The sequence below is a fragment of the Protopterus annectens genome, chromosome 13.part0 (genome assembly GCF_019279795.1).
Source record: "Protopterus annectens isolate FY-2018-M chromosome 13.part0, PAN1.0, whole genome shotgun sequence".
Taxonomy (NCBI): domain Eukaryota; kingdom Metazoa; phylum Chordata; order Ceratodontiformes; family Protopteridae; genus Protopterus; species Protopterus annectens.
Genome location: NC_056747.1, coordinates 1100974297 through 1100989221, shown reverse-complemented (window position 1 = coordinate 1100989221; position 14925 = coordinate 1100974297). Strand labels below are relative to the sequence as shown.

General features: G+C 39.9%; 1 protein-coding gene across 1 annotated transcript in view; it reads left to right on the top strand.

Moving 5' to 3' along the window:
* Positions 1–14925, top strand: part of SLC35B1 (solute carrier family 35 member B1) — a 516390-nt gene that overhangs the window by 132614 nt on the left and 368851 nt on the right. The window contains exon 5 of the mRNA XM_044054949.1: positions 3825–3855. Within this exon, the coding sequence (XP_043910884.1) occupies positions 3825–3855 (31 nt within the window). The remainder of the gene's footprint in view (positions 1–3824; positions 3856–14925) is intronic.

Here is a 14925-nt window from a genome sequence, read left to right as displayed (position 1 = left end):
ACCACACGCAACAGCCCAAGTTCCAACTGAGTGAAACACAATAGGGCTAGGCAGCCAGCTGCTGCCATTTACCAAAGTCTTAGTTTATATTAGCTTAAAAAAAAACTATAAGGTTAACATGTTCTAGCTAAGCCCTAATTCATTGCAGAAAGCTGAATATCAATTCAGAACTGGTGTGGAAAGCCACCTACAAGGCAATCCATGGAGAACATGGTTGCCACTTCACAATGAAATGAATGGGAAACCGTAATTTACACAGTTTGTCTTTTTGGCTTTTCCCGGTTAGGGCTCGCCACAGCGGAACTCCGGTCTGCTAATGATTGGCAGTCGATTTTTATGGTGCTGAGTTGCCAGCCTGACACCCAACCTTCAGCATTTGCACACCCATTCACACATATCTTTTGGAGGCCACTCGACCACGGGGAGGACATGCAGACTCCACACAGAAGGCACTCCAGCCAAGAATCTAACAGGAGAACCTCTTGCTGTGAGGTAACAACGCTACCGATGTATCACAGCGGAAATAGATAATTGGAGTATGTGTGGCTGTGTAGTTAACATGAGTCTCTATAGAGATAAATGGAATATGTGGTTGATCTCTTTATGATTAACTGCTTCAGCAGTTGTCATGAAACTCATTCCATATATTTATGATACCATATATTTCATATGTCGCCCTCTAGACCCCTGCCTGCTTGTTCCATATCAATATATTGGGTTTGTGTATGCAGTTATACACTTACACTTTGATTGCAGAAGAGTGGCTTTAGTGGGATTAGAACTCGCACCGTTTTCTTTATAAAGTCAACACTCTACCTCAGGATCTACAAGGTCAATGCTGTGATGCACAGAGACAGACAGGCAGGCGACGGAGACACACAGATGACAGACGAGAGAGAGACAGATGAGAGCAACACAGACGGATGACAGAGAAGACTGACAATGGACACAGACAGATGAGAGAGACTTTGAGAAACAGGCAAAGAGTTAACAGAGAGAGTGAGTCACAGGGAAGATGGACACAGAGATGAATGAGACAGAGACGACAGAAGAGATGGACATGGAGATGACAGGGAGATACGGATACAGCCAACAAACTGACATGGAGACTGCACAGACTACAGAGATGAACATGGAGACAGATGGACACAGAGACCAACACAGATGACAGAGATGGAGACAGATGGACACAGAGATGGACAAAGATGGACACGGAGATGGACAGAGATGACTGACAACAGACAGATGGGCAGAGACTACTACAGAGACTATGGACACAAGACAGACTACAGACACGATGGAGATGACAGACTGACACAGACCGATTTAGATGACAGAGACAGACGTGGAGACGGCAGACTGACACTACAGAGATAGACGCAGAGATGACAAACATGACAAACAGATGGACACAGACTGACACAGAGATGACAAAGCCAGAAATAGGCAGAGACGTGTGTGTGTGTGTGTGTGTGTGTGTGTTATGATGAGTTCCTTTTTTTATATTGTATACATCAATTTCTCCTACAGAGAGGCATGGCCTGTGTTTTTTGGAGGGAGGCTGCCTCCTGCCCTCTTTAATTAAAATAAGTATACTAACATAGGGAGCGCACTGCTTTGTAGAAGGGAAGTAGTTTTGTCAAGTCATTGTACTTGACATAATTGGTTTAGATAAAACAGATTAATTCCATTTACATAATATTTTTTTATATATTTGTCTGGACCTGTAGTGTGTGCGTGTAATTATACATACCTACATTGTAATTATACATATCTACATGTATTTTATTTTTGTATGTGTACAAGATGTACAGACTTATATGGACACACACCCCCACTTGTGTATTATGCATGCATATATGGGTTACTTTCATGTGTTTTTTTGGGGGAAATTTATGGAAAGCACATTTTGTTCAGCAAGTTTTTCATCGGCCCCTGGATTTATTGAATGTTAAATGGAATGTCTGTATGGGTCCATTAAGTACAGGAAAGGTTCGGTGTTTTCCACACCTTAGAGATATTACAGGTGGGAGTGTTTGTATGTTAGGATTAGAGCAAGGACTAGGTAAGGAGATTAGTACATGCATGTGTGATGGTGCACGTCTTGTGTGTGCAGTAGTACTGTTTTTTTTTCTAGTGTAAGATGTAGGATTGCTGTTGGGGAGGGTTTAGGGTTCATGTGAGCTGATCCTAACCCTGTCCCTGCCTCTGCCCATAACCCCAACCCTACACCTTACATTGGAAAAGCCCTTTTAGTAACACTATTTGTTTTCAGGCAAGTTATTTCCAGAATTAGTGGTAGGGTTTTTTGATTGAATGGAAAAGGAAACTGGTTTCCTCTCTCGATCAGTTGTGACCACATTTTAGTGATTACAAATTGGCAATCGGAACTGAAACCTGTGTGCTCTATATCGCTAGTACTTTTGATAATTTGAAATATACTCCTGCATGCACACAGGTGTGTGTATGTATATGTATGTATGTATATATATATATATATATATATATATATATATATATATATATATATATATATATAATATGGATTAAGCGTACATGTGTGTGCACATATCTGTGTATTTGTGTGTGTGAGTGCATAATACATTTTATTTCTACCCCCTCATCTGTATGGGGCTTCTGGCTTTTTTCCAGTGGATTCCCCACCTACTCTGTACTAGATCCCTCTGTTAGTGCTTATTGGCACCCATGGACATAACTCTTTGCTGGGTGGGCCTTCTTGACTCCTCAGAGTCTGCCTTTGCGGTAGCTAACTTGTAGCTCTCGTGAACATGGGACGAAGAATCCAATATGGAGTTTCTGATGCTGAACCAGGAGCTATCATACATACTGATTATCGGTCGTAATCTCTGGAAGTGGGAGTGATTGGTACACTGAACTGACTATAATCTGAAGTAATGCCATTTTGAGGCCTCTGGTATCCACAAGAAGGCATACGGGCATCTGCTTTCCTAAAGCCCTTCTCCCAAGATAGGAGGGCTGGCCATAGGATGCTTTTTTATATTTCATTCCACCATCCAACCCTACCAGTGTCCTGAGTTTTTGAACTGTGTGGTCTGTTTTAAGTAAACCATAAAATGGCAATATATGATAAACTAATAAAAGCATTAAAAATGTGTGCTTTTAACGATTGTAATATAGGTACTTGTTACAACAGGCTTTATTGCTCTTGACCCGTTTTAAAATCTCATTCACTTTTCTCCTTTGCTTTTCAGGTGAATTCCGTGTAAACATTTTTCAAACAATAGTAATCTTGCTATGATTGGTGACTTGATATTAAGACTTAGGCTTTTGGGGGGAATAGTGGAGCTACAAATTATCCAGAAGTAGTGCTGCATATTAACCAGATGCAAGTGTTGCGAGCAGGATGACTCCTTTACATCGTACAAGTATTGGGCCCATGATGACTGAAGGCTGAGGACACCTAGCTTGTGATGAGAACTGAATGTTGATGTTTTTGCTCTACTTTGTAATCCATGTGTATGCATGTATTTTCATTTCTGTTGTAAAGTTAAATATAGTTTACTACATGGAGATTTATTTCCATTGTTGTTTCTTTGTAACCCTTTGTCAACTAAGGATTACAGTTAGCTGTTAGTGCTAAGAGACCACATTTGGAGTCCCACCTTTATCTTTGCATCAGTTTTTGTTGGACTTCAAATCCTGGTCCTGCTGGCAAGTGGAATTCTGATAACAGAAATCCTGGGAAGTTGTACTTTGGAGGAGGATGTTTCATAACTTTCTGCAGCTACTTCCATTATTTCTTGTTGAGAAATTTTATAAACTGTTTCCTTTTTTTATTCTAGGTTCTAGGCAAGTCATGTAAACCAATTCCAGGTGAGCATTTCAGACCTTCTTGAATAACTGTAACAGTATTATTGATTTGCAAAAACAGTTCATACTGCATTATCTAAATGAAATGTCCCTTTTATCTCTATTTTGCATTAGGATTAGATAATGTGTATAGCATATGTTTATAGATTCATAGGTTAATACTGGGCTAACTGCCCTTGTGGGCCATTTTAAGCCTAGTCTTTTTCTGTTCTTGTGCTCAAAATAACCTAGCCCATTTGGTTATCAATTGACCTTGCCCATCTCGGGGTCGATAATTATAGTTTACTCTAGTGATAATAATTGGGATCATATAGTAGATACTTGGGGACCGACCTGTGCATGAGCTAAAGTATTTAGGAGCTGCCTTTGTCTGTTAGTAATACAGGGGGCAGTCTTGGGGTAAAATTTCTGTTTTCCATCCACAGATCTACGTTGTGCGTGAATATGACAGGGATGAACTTTGTTTTATGTGGATGGGATGTCTGCTCCACAGCAGCAGTGCCCTCTGTAACTGTGTTTAACTGCCGGTCTGGCAGAAATTTCCTGCCGGTATGTGAAAGAGTTATAAGCCTAGATGGGAGTGGGGGAACTGGCTGGGAGACTTATTTTTTAATTAGAAAAAAACATTTTTTTTGGGCACCCTTTGCGTCTGCTCACACAGATGCAACAGGTGTGTGTGACCTATTTTCATCGTCTGCATTTGTGTCCTGCTGTTTACATCTTCATCTTCTGCGAGCACAGAATTTGAATGCTAGAAGATGTTTGAAATGCGGACCACGAATGGGCAGGTTAGTGGTGGGTGTTTGTGTTTAAGTGGTAGGTAGATAGGGTGTGTGTCTGTGTGTGTGTCTGTGTCAGAGAGAGGGGGGAGGTGCATACCTTCAATTGTCCCTGATTTTGTTTGAAATTTTAGCTGTGTTCCTCTTAATCCCACTTAAAGTTGGATGACTTTTGGAGAAAAAGTGATGAATTACACTTACATAATGACAATAATTACAGTTAGACTTTTACTTTAGAAAAATGCATATCTACTCATGTTCTAATACATGAAAAGCTTTACTGATTATTTCTGGATTTGTCTCCGATTCTTTTGTGATTCATCCCTTTTTGGTTGAGGTGTGTCTGTGTGTCGTAGCATAACTCTCAACTGTTCAGATTTTCGCCCCATAATTTTGGTTTGTTCCTAATAGAAGTGTTACGTCTGAAGGTTCAGACGCATACCAACAAAAAAGTCCTGTTGTTCTAGCAATTTTTCTAAGTTCATGAGAGCAATATTTATAATCTGTCCCTCAAAAACAAAGTATCACTGGCCGGCCGAACTCACCAAGAAAATAAAACTTTTATTGTTCATCACTAAAATGATCACAAGCAATACGCAGAAAGTTAAGAGCTTTCTTCTTCTAAAGTAGACATCATCAGAACCTTCCTGCAATGTTTAAAACCAAGTTTAAAAACCCTCATGATATGTGTGACGCACCTCCAAGCTAATCCAGTCAGAAAATATGAAATATCTAAACCCACGAAAACCTTTAAGAAACATGCAGTCTGCAAAAACAACAACTTCTTTTGGCATTTCCTGGTTAGGGGTCGGCACAGCGGATTACCTGTCCGTTCATGATTGCCAGTAGAGTTTTACGGTGTTCAGTTGCCAGCCCAGTGCCCAACCTTCCACATAAGGCACACACATGCACGCACTCACGCCTAGGGCCAATGTAGAGTGTCCAATCCACCTACAGCATGTCTTTCGGATGTGGAGGAAACCCATGCGACCACAGGGAGGACATGCAGACTCAGCACAGGAGGCACCCCAGCCAAGGATCAACCCAGAGAACCTCTTGCTGTGAGGCGGCAACGCTAACCGCTGCAATAAAGTGAACAAATGCAAACTCAAACAATTCCTTTTCCATTAAAAGCAGAAACAACAAAACAACTATTAATAATATGCAAAACAAGCCACACCAGAGGCAGTAAATGAGGAGGGCACCTCATAATTAAAGTCTGACTTTGGTGTGGTTTGTTTTGCATATTAATAGTTGTCTTGTTGTTTCTGCTTTTAATGGAAAAGGAATTGTTTGATTTTGTATTTTCTCCCTTTAGTTGTTTTTGCAGATTGTATGTTTAAAGTTTTTGTGGGTTTAGATATTTCGTATTTTCTGATTGGATTAGCTTGGAGGTGTGCAATTCATGTCATGAGGGTTTTTCAACATTGCAGGAAGGTACTGAAGATGTCTATTTCACAAGACAAAAGTGCTTAACCGTCTGTGTATTGCTTCTGATCATTTTAGCGATGAACAATAAAAATTGTATTTCCTTGGTGAGTTCAGCCGGCTGGTGATTCTTTTTTGATTTTACTAGTTTTACACTTGTCCTGGTATTGTCGGTTTTTCTTGGCGGTATAATCTATCCCTATTATTTTAGGCTTTGTCCAGATTTCTTTCACTAAGCGGTTGAGGTGTCCGTGTGTGAGGGTGAAATGCCCTAGTTAGGGATATCAGGTGGTTAATAATTTGCTTACTGTTTCTTAGTTACAGGAAACAAGAGTCTGAATTTTCTACCCCAACTACCAAGCTGCATTTTTCAGGGAACTGAGTTTCAAGTGCATTTTCAAGGAATTGAGTTTCAGGGGAAAAGAAGTTTACTGTTGCCCATGCTAAGTCTGTTTAGAGTATGCAACTTTTTGTTTAGCAAATAGTATCACTATTGTATAAAGTTTAAAAGTAGTGTTAATAGCACAACAGGGGAACATGTTTGCTTTTGATACAGAAGGCTGTGGGTTTTGCTCCCACATGTAGATGGATTGGCCATACTGTTTTGTATTTTAAGGAGGTTGGGGGTGCTGCAGTCCTGAGTATGTCCTCCTTTGGATGAGATGCCTTGTAACTATGAACTGGTTTTCAGTTTGCCATCCGTTCCCTATTGCAATATTATCAGCTTACCATTTTTTTTTCTTCAAGGGCAGCAGGCACTGAATTTGTAGATGAAACGTTGAAATATAAAATTGTTTTGATAGCAGCAACCTCTTCATTAGTTACAAATCTCTTTAACGTAGAATTATGACTTTTACTTCTGCAGAGATTGTGCCTATTGATTGATATTGGTGGATTGTGTTGGCAGTCTGAAAACCGGTTCATAGTTACTAGGCATCTCATCCAAAGGTGGACATGCTCAGGACTGCAGGACCCCACCCCCCTTAAAATACAACACAGTATCTGCAATCCATCTACATGCGGGAGTAGAATCCACAGCTTTTTGCATCAAAAGCAAACATATGTTCCCTGTTGTGCTCCTACTTTTAATTTATGGTTCAAATGTTCAGAACTGGGCAGTTTTTTTGTCATTATTGGTTCATGTTTTGTTTCGTTGCTTACTGGAAAAATGTTTAAAACTATACATTTAAAATGCGCTACAAGAGAGAGAATTTAATACAACCAGGAATGTGAATCAAAGAACTTTTGCATTTTTGCATGGTCCTAAAAATGTGTGCAAGGGGCCTATAATTTGAAAATGGCCCAAAGGTAAATGTAATCCACCATTGGCCAGATGCATTTTCTTTGAATGTGGGTTTCTATGCCTTTTTAGTAAATGTGAGTTTTAAAGACAGAGAAGCTTTAATGTTGTCTGCTTTTACAGTGACACAGTATTACTTTGTTTAGCAAATGTCTATCAGTGTATGTGCTATAAAATTTTAAATAAATATTTTAAATTAAATACACGTATCTGTAATCCTTGTAGAAGTAAAGCAGAAAACGGTATGCACACTGAGTTTGGAACACTGTTTATGATAACTGGGAAGACAAGTAATGGGACACTGGAATGGCTGTGGGGGCCCCTGAACCATTGCCCTACCTAGGGCCCCATTTGATCATGATCCAGCTCTACGCCTGGGTCATGTAGCAGACTGGAGAGGGACAGGGTTGCCCGGGATGATGACTATACTCTACTTCTGTGGTGACACTATGCATCTGTTTCATTCTCAATAGGTGATATTACTTTGGCGTATAAAGCTCAAACAGTGATTGTTTTAATTGGTTCCTTATAAATGTTGTGTTTTTTTTTTTCTGCCTTGACAGTCCCCAAAATAATTCTCCTATTTTCACTGATCCCAAAGTGTAAAAAGGCTGAAAACCACTGCTCTGTGAGATGTATATACCTGTCTACAAACTGTTCCATTGATGTTGTAGAAGAGGTTTAGATCCCTAGTCTGCATATTTCTGATGCCATTTGATTTACTGATGTGCAGTAAATCCATCAGAAATGGATCGGAAGATATCTTGCATGCCAGACACAGGCCATCTCTTAATAGTATGTAGAACACTGATATTCATGTAACACTTGTTTCCTCCTTAGACATTTGGGAAAGGAAAGAATTGTGGCTAGAACTTGGCTCCCTTTTAGTTTATAATAGTGTCAATGTTTGTGTGATGTAGCCATTTTGCTAACATTAATTTTAACAGTGTGTGGCTTAGGGTTTTTGTGATTACCTGTAATTTATTGGTCAAATGCATGCCAGAACTACAGTTCTATTGCCCAGACATTTGTATTGTTAACATTTTAAGGTGATTTTTGGCCAGCCATGCATTTTCAACACTACTGGTTTTGTCTTTTATTGTAGTTTGTTTTTGCTCGCATTTATCTGTCATTCCATCACAAGTACCACTTTGTATGTGTAGGCTCTATTGCAAGGTGATGGTCATAGCAGAGTACTTACGGGGAGTTTAGCATAATGGTTAGTGTTAACCGCACAGTCTCAAGGTGCAGGGTTTGATTCTCACCTTTTATAGGTTCATAGGTTCATACTAGGCTATCTGCCCTAGGGCATTTATAAGCCTAGCCAGAATGTGTTTGGCTTTCACCACCCATTTTAAATTAATTTTGCTATCCCCGTTTTTGAAGTTAGTATACTGTGCCTCTGTCTAACAGTAACACAGAAGTGATACCCGGGGTAAACCTACGATCTCCCATCCACTCATCAAGATTCCTCTTGAAGAGAGTCAATGAGGGACTCTGCCTAACCTTGACTGGGATTTTATTCCAGAGTGAAGGGAGCCTCTGGGTTATGAATCTGTCCCTCCAGCATGTCCTATTTATTTCAGTGCTGAGGTTCAAGTCTCTCGAGCGTGTAGCTCGATGGGATTTGGATTTTCTGAGGTGCAGCATGTCCGTTAATTCCGGGTTGGACATGGCTTTATACGTCAGGCACAGATTGCCTCTGAACAAGCGGTATGCCACTGAGTAGAGCTGGAGTTTCTTTAACCGGGCAGCATATGGCATCTGTTTGAGCCCTTTGATCCTCTTGGTGAGGTACTTTTGGGGTCTTTCTAGTTGCTGCAGGTGTCTGGTAAGGTACATCCCAAAAGGGGTACTGTACTCAATTATGGGCCTGATGAGGGATGAGTAAAGAAACATGATGACCTCCCCTGATCTAGATGTGAATCCCTTCATGATTAGGTGAGCTATATAAAATGTTTTTCGAACCACTTTGGCCACGTGGTTGTCAAATGAGAGATTGCTATCAACTTTGGGTCCCCAGGTCCCTGATTACTACTTCGGTACTTAATGGATTACCACCTATGTGGTAATTTGTGGGCACTTTGTTATTGCCAAAAGGGATGACTATACACTTTTTGGCGTTTAGCTTGAGGCCATGGCTCTGGCACCAGTTGTCTGTTTCTAGGAGGCCCTTTTGGAGGATGCTTGTGTCTGCTGGAGAGTCTATTATGGCGCCCAGTTTGCAGTCATCTGTGAACTTGGTCAGCCACAGTCCTTCCGTGTTGGCCTGTACCTCCGAGAAATATATACCGAACAAGAGAGGTCCCAGGACAGACTTGTGGGACGCCACTTGTAACTGGTTTGGAGTCTGACATCGCTCCAGCAATTCTAACCATGTGGGTTCTGTCCTTGAGCCAGTTTGCAACCCATTTTGAAAGGGAAACTGGCCTAGCTTAAAATGGCCCACCAGGGCAGCTAGCCCAGTACTTGCCTAAGAACCTGTTTGTTTATGGCTGATGGACAGGTAGAAAAACTTTGCTGAGAATGTGCATTGTGGTGGTGGAAGTGAAATTGGATCCTTGGCTGCTGACAGACTGGTGTAAGTAATGATATGACTTAAGTGGTGACTAATAGTACTTGGTGGCTGGCACGTGAAATGTCAGCTAAGTTGCTGTGCAGAGTTATGAAAACCATGTTTGCAGGAGGACTTGGGACAATTTTTGCAGTCTGTCTGGAAGACATAGTGTGGAGCAGCATAACATCTACTTCAGAGGCAATGATTCATGAATCTAGATGACCTTGAGTGCGCAAGTATACTATGCAGAAGTAAAGGGAAGTAGTAGTTAGAACAGTGGTGACAATTTACAGAGGAGAAGGTGGGTTTGAAATTGAGAGTCTGAAAATTTACTTGTGTAAAGTAAGCTTTTTTAAGGTTCAGATCAGCCAGTAATGTTTTAAAATTGAGAACATAAGACTTCATGATGTTGGCTTTCATAAAGATTGATAGCATTGGGATATTGTGTTGGTTAACTAGGTAAGCCCTTGAGGCACTAGTGCCTTTTTTATGAGTAACTTGGAAGCACTGCCTGTTCATAGGCACGTAGCATGCAGGTTGAGATTGGAGGAATCAAATCCAGGATTACAGAATGAAACTATATTCTTAATCCTATAAGATGAACTGCTAGACTGTGTAGCTGTGTATTCCTTACCTGTGGTTGGGATTTAAACCTAATTGGAGGACTCCTAATGTTCTTGTAATATTCTGGTGGGAGATTGTGACCATTTATGAATTACTTCCATGTCATAGCTCTTGGAGCTGACAGTATTCTATCTAGTTTGCTATTGGTAAGTGAATATTTCTGGTTATTTTTGAAACCTCTTGAAAAAATTGGTAGATGTGCATTTTCTGAATGAACTTTGTACAGCTCTGCCACTTGTTGAGACCAGTAATGATGAGCCACCATTGAGAAGCTGGATTGTAAGGCCAAATTTAATGTCATTAGCGGAAGAAAGACCCCAGCAAATTGCTTCACTTGAATTCAAACCTCTTTTGTAGCATGTGGTCTTTTCCTGCAATTTTGTATGGTCATTGCTTGAGCTTAAATCCACAGATTAAATCCATTCCATTTAATTTTATTTGAGGGGGTGCTGCAAAGTTTTACTGGTGATGTGGTGTTTAAAACCTCTGAACTTCCAATCTTGCATTTCAGCTTGGGACCAGATTTTGCTGTTTGTACCGAAAAGGTAAATGATGGACTGTAAGGGTAGTTACCACCTCAGCCACTTATTTTAAGCTAATGATTTGTGATTTAGTTACTCCTTTCCTAAGTGGGTTTTATTTCTACCTGTGTATTTACTGTTGTGATTCCATGAAGGTTAACTAACCAGAGATTTTTGGTTACTCTTCAGTAAAAGCTGCAGATGTTCATAGTGTTACACTGCTGCAGTCATTACACTTGGGTTATCCTGCCGTCAGCCGGTTCCCCAGTCGGCCTGAGTTCCAAAGTCTTGGTCCGGCGTCAGTTGCTGTCGCCTCCTCCCTGACGTCAGTGCGACAGGGGTATATAAGATGCAGCCGATGCCATTTTCTCCAGTCTTTCTTGCCGCACGGTGCCCGAAGCAAAAGCAGTTCGCAAGTGCCGGTCGGCCGTCTCCTGAGATTTTCGTTCCAAATCCAGAGCTGAAGTCTTCTACAAAGCTAATTTATTTATTTTATTTTATTTTATTTTACATTTGTTGACCGGGCTAGTCTAGCTGGTTATATGTCCATTTTCAGTAGAGGCCTGGGGAGAAAAGCTCCAAATTATTAGTACATCAATTAATAAAGTTTAACAATAAAAATAAATGGAGATGTAATTGAAAAAATTTTTTTTTTTTTTTTTTTTTTTTTTTTTTTTTTTTAGTGAGTAAAAGTAACAGGCTATGTACTGTTCATAGCAGAGTACTCTTTACACATGCGAAATAAAGAAAATCAGTTACTGTGTGATGTGATTAGCATCATTATAAAAACATATTAAATGAAAATAAATGTGAACAGAGATGAAGGAAAGATAGGAAAGGTATCGGAGATAGTATAGGTAGAGTTTAAGGATTAGATTTTTTTTCATAGAGGAAGTAGAATAGTTACTGTAATGAAAGAGAGGCAGGGATACTCTTATGAAGGAAGGGGAGAGATATTAGGGTAAGTAGGCAGTGGGTGTTTTATTCCAAATCATAGTGGAAAGTTGAGCAGCTGAGAGTCCCCAACTAAGTTATTGGATGTAATTGGGTTGAGGTGGAAGGAAGGATAACAGGGAAGGAAAAAGCAGGGTTAGTCTGGGCTAGTGCAGGGGCATAGCCATGTTTTATTGAGATTTTTTTTTAGATTTTTTGAACAGAGGGAGAGAAGTCAGAGATGAGATGTCTGAGGGTAATTTATTCCACACTTTTCCTACTGAGTTGGAGAACAAGCAGTCACCTGCAGAGTTATTGGATCTAGTGGTGCTGAGTTTTTTTAGAAGACCTTAGATGTTTAAGGTTATAGTAAGGGGTAATAAGGTTATTGAGTATTGGGGTTTTTGTAGGTTGGTACAGGGTTTTGTGAGCTATTATAAGTTGTTGTAGTTGAATCTGATTGGGAAGCTCAAGCCAACCTAGTTGTCTAAGATTAAGGCAATGATGTGTCCTGAATGGGGATGCGGTAGCAAATCTAGCAATGTTATTGTAGCATATAACTAGCTTATTGAGATATTTTTGGCGAGATTGGTATAAATAGGGCAAGCATAAAGTAGAGTAGAGATCAAATGAGTTCTGGCTAGGGTAATTCTAGTGGCAGGAGTAAGAAAGGGTTTGATTCTGTATAAGTTACCTATTTTTTTGTTCACAGATTTTATGGTAGTGTTAATGTGATTTTCAAAATTAAGGTTATTGTCTATAGTAATTCCTAATAATGTTGTGGTGGTGTCTGGAGAAATACTAGTACTGTTATTGGAAGTAATAGTGAAATTTAGGGGGATGTGATTTCGTGTTGGTGAAAAGAGTAGTAGCTTAGTTTTCTTGGGGTTGAGTAGGAGGCAGCGTTGTGAGAACCATTGTTCTACTGAGTTAAAGGCTTTTGGGTAAGAGTCTGAAGTTCAGTTTGAGAGGTAGCTGTGCAGATTATAGTGGAGTCATCTGCATATTGAATACAGGTAGTATGAGGGATAGCTGTTTGGAGGTCGTTGATAAAGATGGAAAATAGAAGTGGTCCTAAGATGGAGCCTTGTGGCACACCTAGAGAGATAGGAAGGTGGTCAGATAGTGAATTTTTCCAGAGTACTGCTTGTTGGTGGTTTTCAAGGTAAGATTTAAACCAAGTTATGCTGTGGGGATCAAGTGAGAGAGAAGAGAATGTGCAAGAGTAGTTGGTGATTCACCATGTCAAAGGCTTTGGATAAGTCTATGAATAGTGCTGAAGAGAGACTGTTTTTGTTGCGGTTAGAGTTTATGGTATTGGTGAAAGAGAGCAGTGCAGTGGTAGTACTGTGTGAAGGTCTGAAACCATGCTGACAGTTGGCAAGTAGGTTGTGTTGGAGAAGATGGTTAAGGAGTTGTTTATGGATACATTTTTCCATGATTTTGGCAATAGGGGATAGTAAAGCTATGGGACGATAGTTAGAGAAATCATTGGAGTTTCCTCCTTTATGTAGTGGGATAATATGAGATATTTTCCAGATTTCAGGGACAGTTTTTCATTGATGGATCTGTTTATTAATATAGAAATGGGATAAGCAATGGCTTTAGCTCCTATTTGCCGGAACTCTGCAGGGAGTTTGTCTGCAGAAGGGGTGGTAGGTTTAAGTTTTTGTAGCAAGGAGGAAATATATGATGTAGAAATGGGAAGAAAGTGAAATGAGCAGGGTATATTTACAGAAGAAGGAAGTATCTTTGAGGTATCGGGAGATAGGTGATTTGCAAGATTCTGTATAGTATTAGTGAAGGAGTTGAAGGCATTTGCTGTTTGTATAGGGTTGTCAGGGTTAGAGTGTTGTGGGTTGGGTGTAATAGTTTGGCCTGGTGATAGAAGATAATTGATGGTGGACCAGAATTTTTTTGGTTCCTTATTGGATGTTTGTTGTAAATGAAGGTAGTAGTTCTTTTTGTCTAACAGTATGGCTTTTTTTGTGTTTCTACATTCTCTGAAGGTTTGATGGTCAGCTTGGGACTTGGTAGTACACCATTTAGTCCAGGCTTTGTTTCTGTTAATGATTTTGTGTCTGGTATCCTTGCTAAGCCAGGGGGCTGGTTTGGTTTTGGTTCTGATAGTACGAGTTGGAGCATGCTGGTCTAGAATAGATAAGAATGTGGAGTTGAAGTATTGTACTGCATCATTAAGAGGGAGTATCTTTAGAGGGGTCCAGTTACATTGCTTTAGTTCTGTTAGAAAAAGTTCTGAGTTGAATAGCTTTTTTGAACGTAGTGTTCGGTAAGTGGTTGGAAAAGTTATGTTGCTTTTTTTTCTAATAATATAAGTTAATGAGTGATCACTTAGGTCATCTGGTAGGGTGCCAGAGTTATATGTTTGTTGGGGAGTGTTTGTAAGTATCCAGTCTAATGTGGTTTCATTGTTATTGTTTTTATTAGTTCTGGTAGGGCCTGATATAAGTTGAGAGAAGCCATGTAGGTTAATGTGGAAGGTAGGGTTTGAGTTGTTGCAAGAATTCCAATCAATGTTTAGGTCACCTAGGATTAATGTTTCTTGTGGAACATTAGAAGAGAGCCAACTAAGTATGGACTCCAGAGTGTTAATGTTATTTCCTGGGGGGAGATGTATACAAATTATGTAAATAGCTTTGCTGTAGTTTAGTTGGAGTTTAGAACATATTAGTTTGGCGTTATTGACTAAGGGGGAGGTTCAGGTTTGTAGTGGTGATTTGTAGCTGTGATTTATAAAGAATTGCAACACCTCCTCCCTTTTTTTTTGGGTGGTCGAGTCTTATGATTTTATATCCAGGTGGGATGATTTCATTATCTTTAATAGAAGGTTTTAGCGATGTCTCTGATAGGCAAAGGATATCAAATTGGTTGACATCAAGGAGAGCATGGAGTTGAGCAATTTTGTTACAA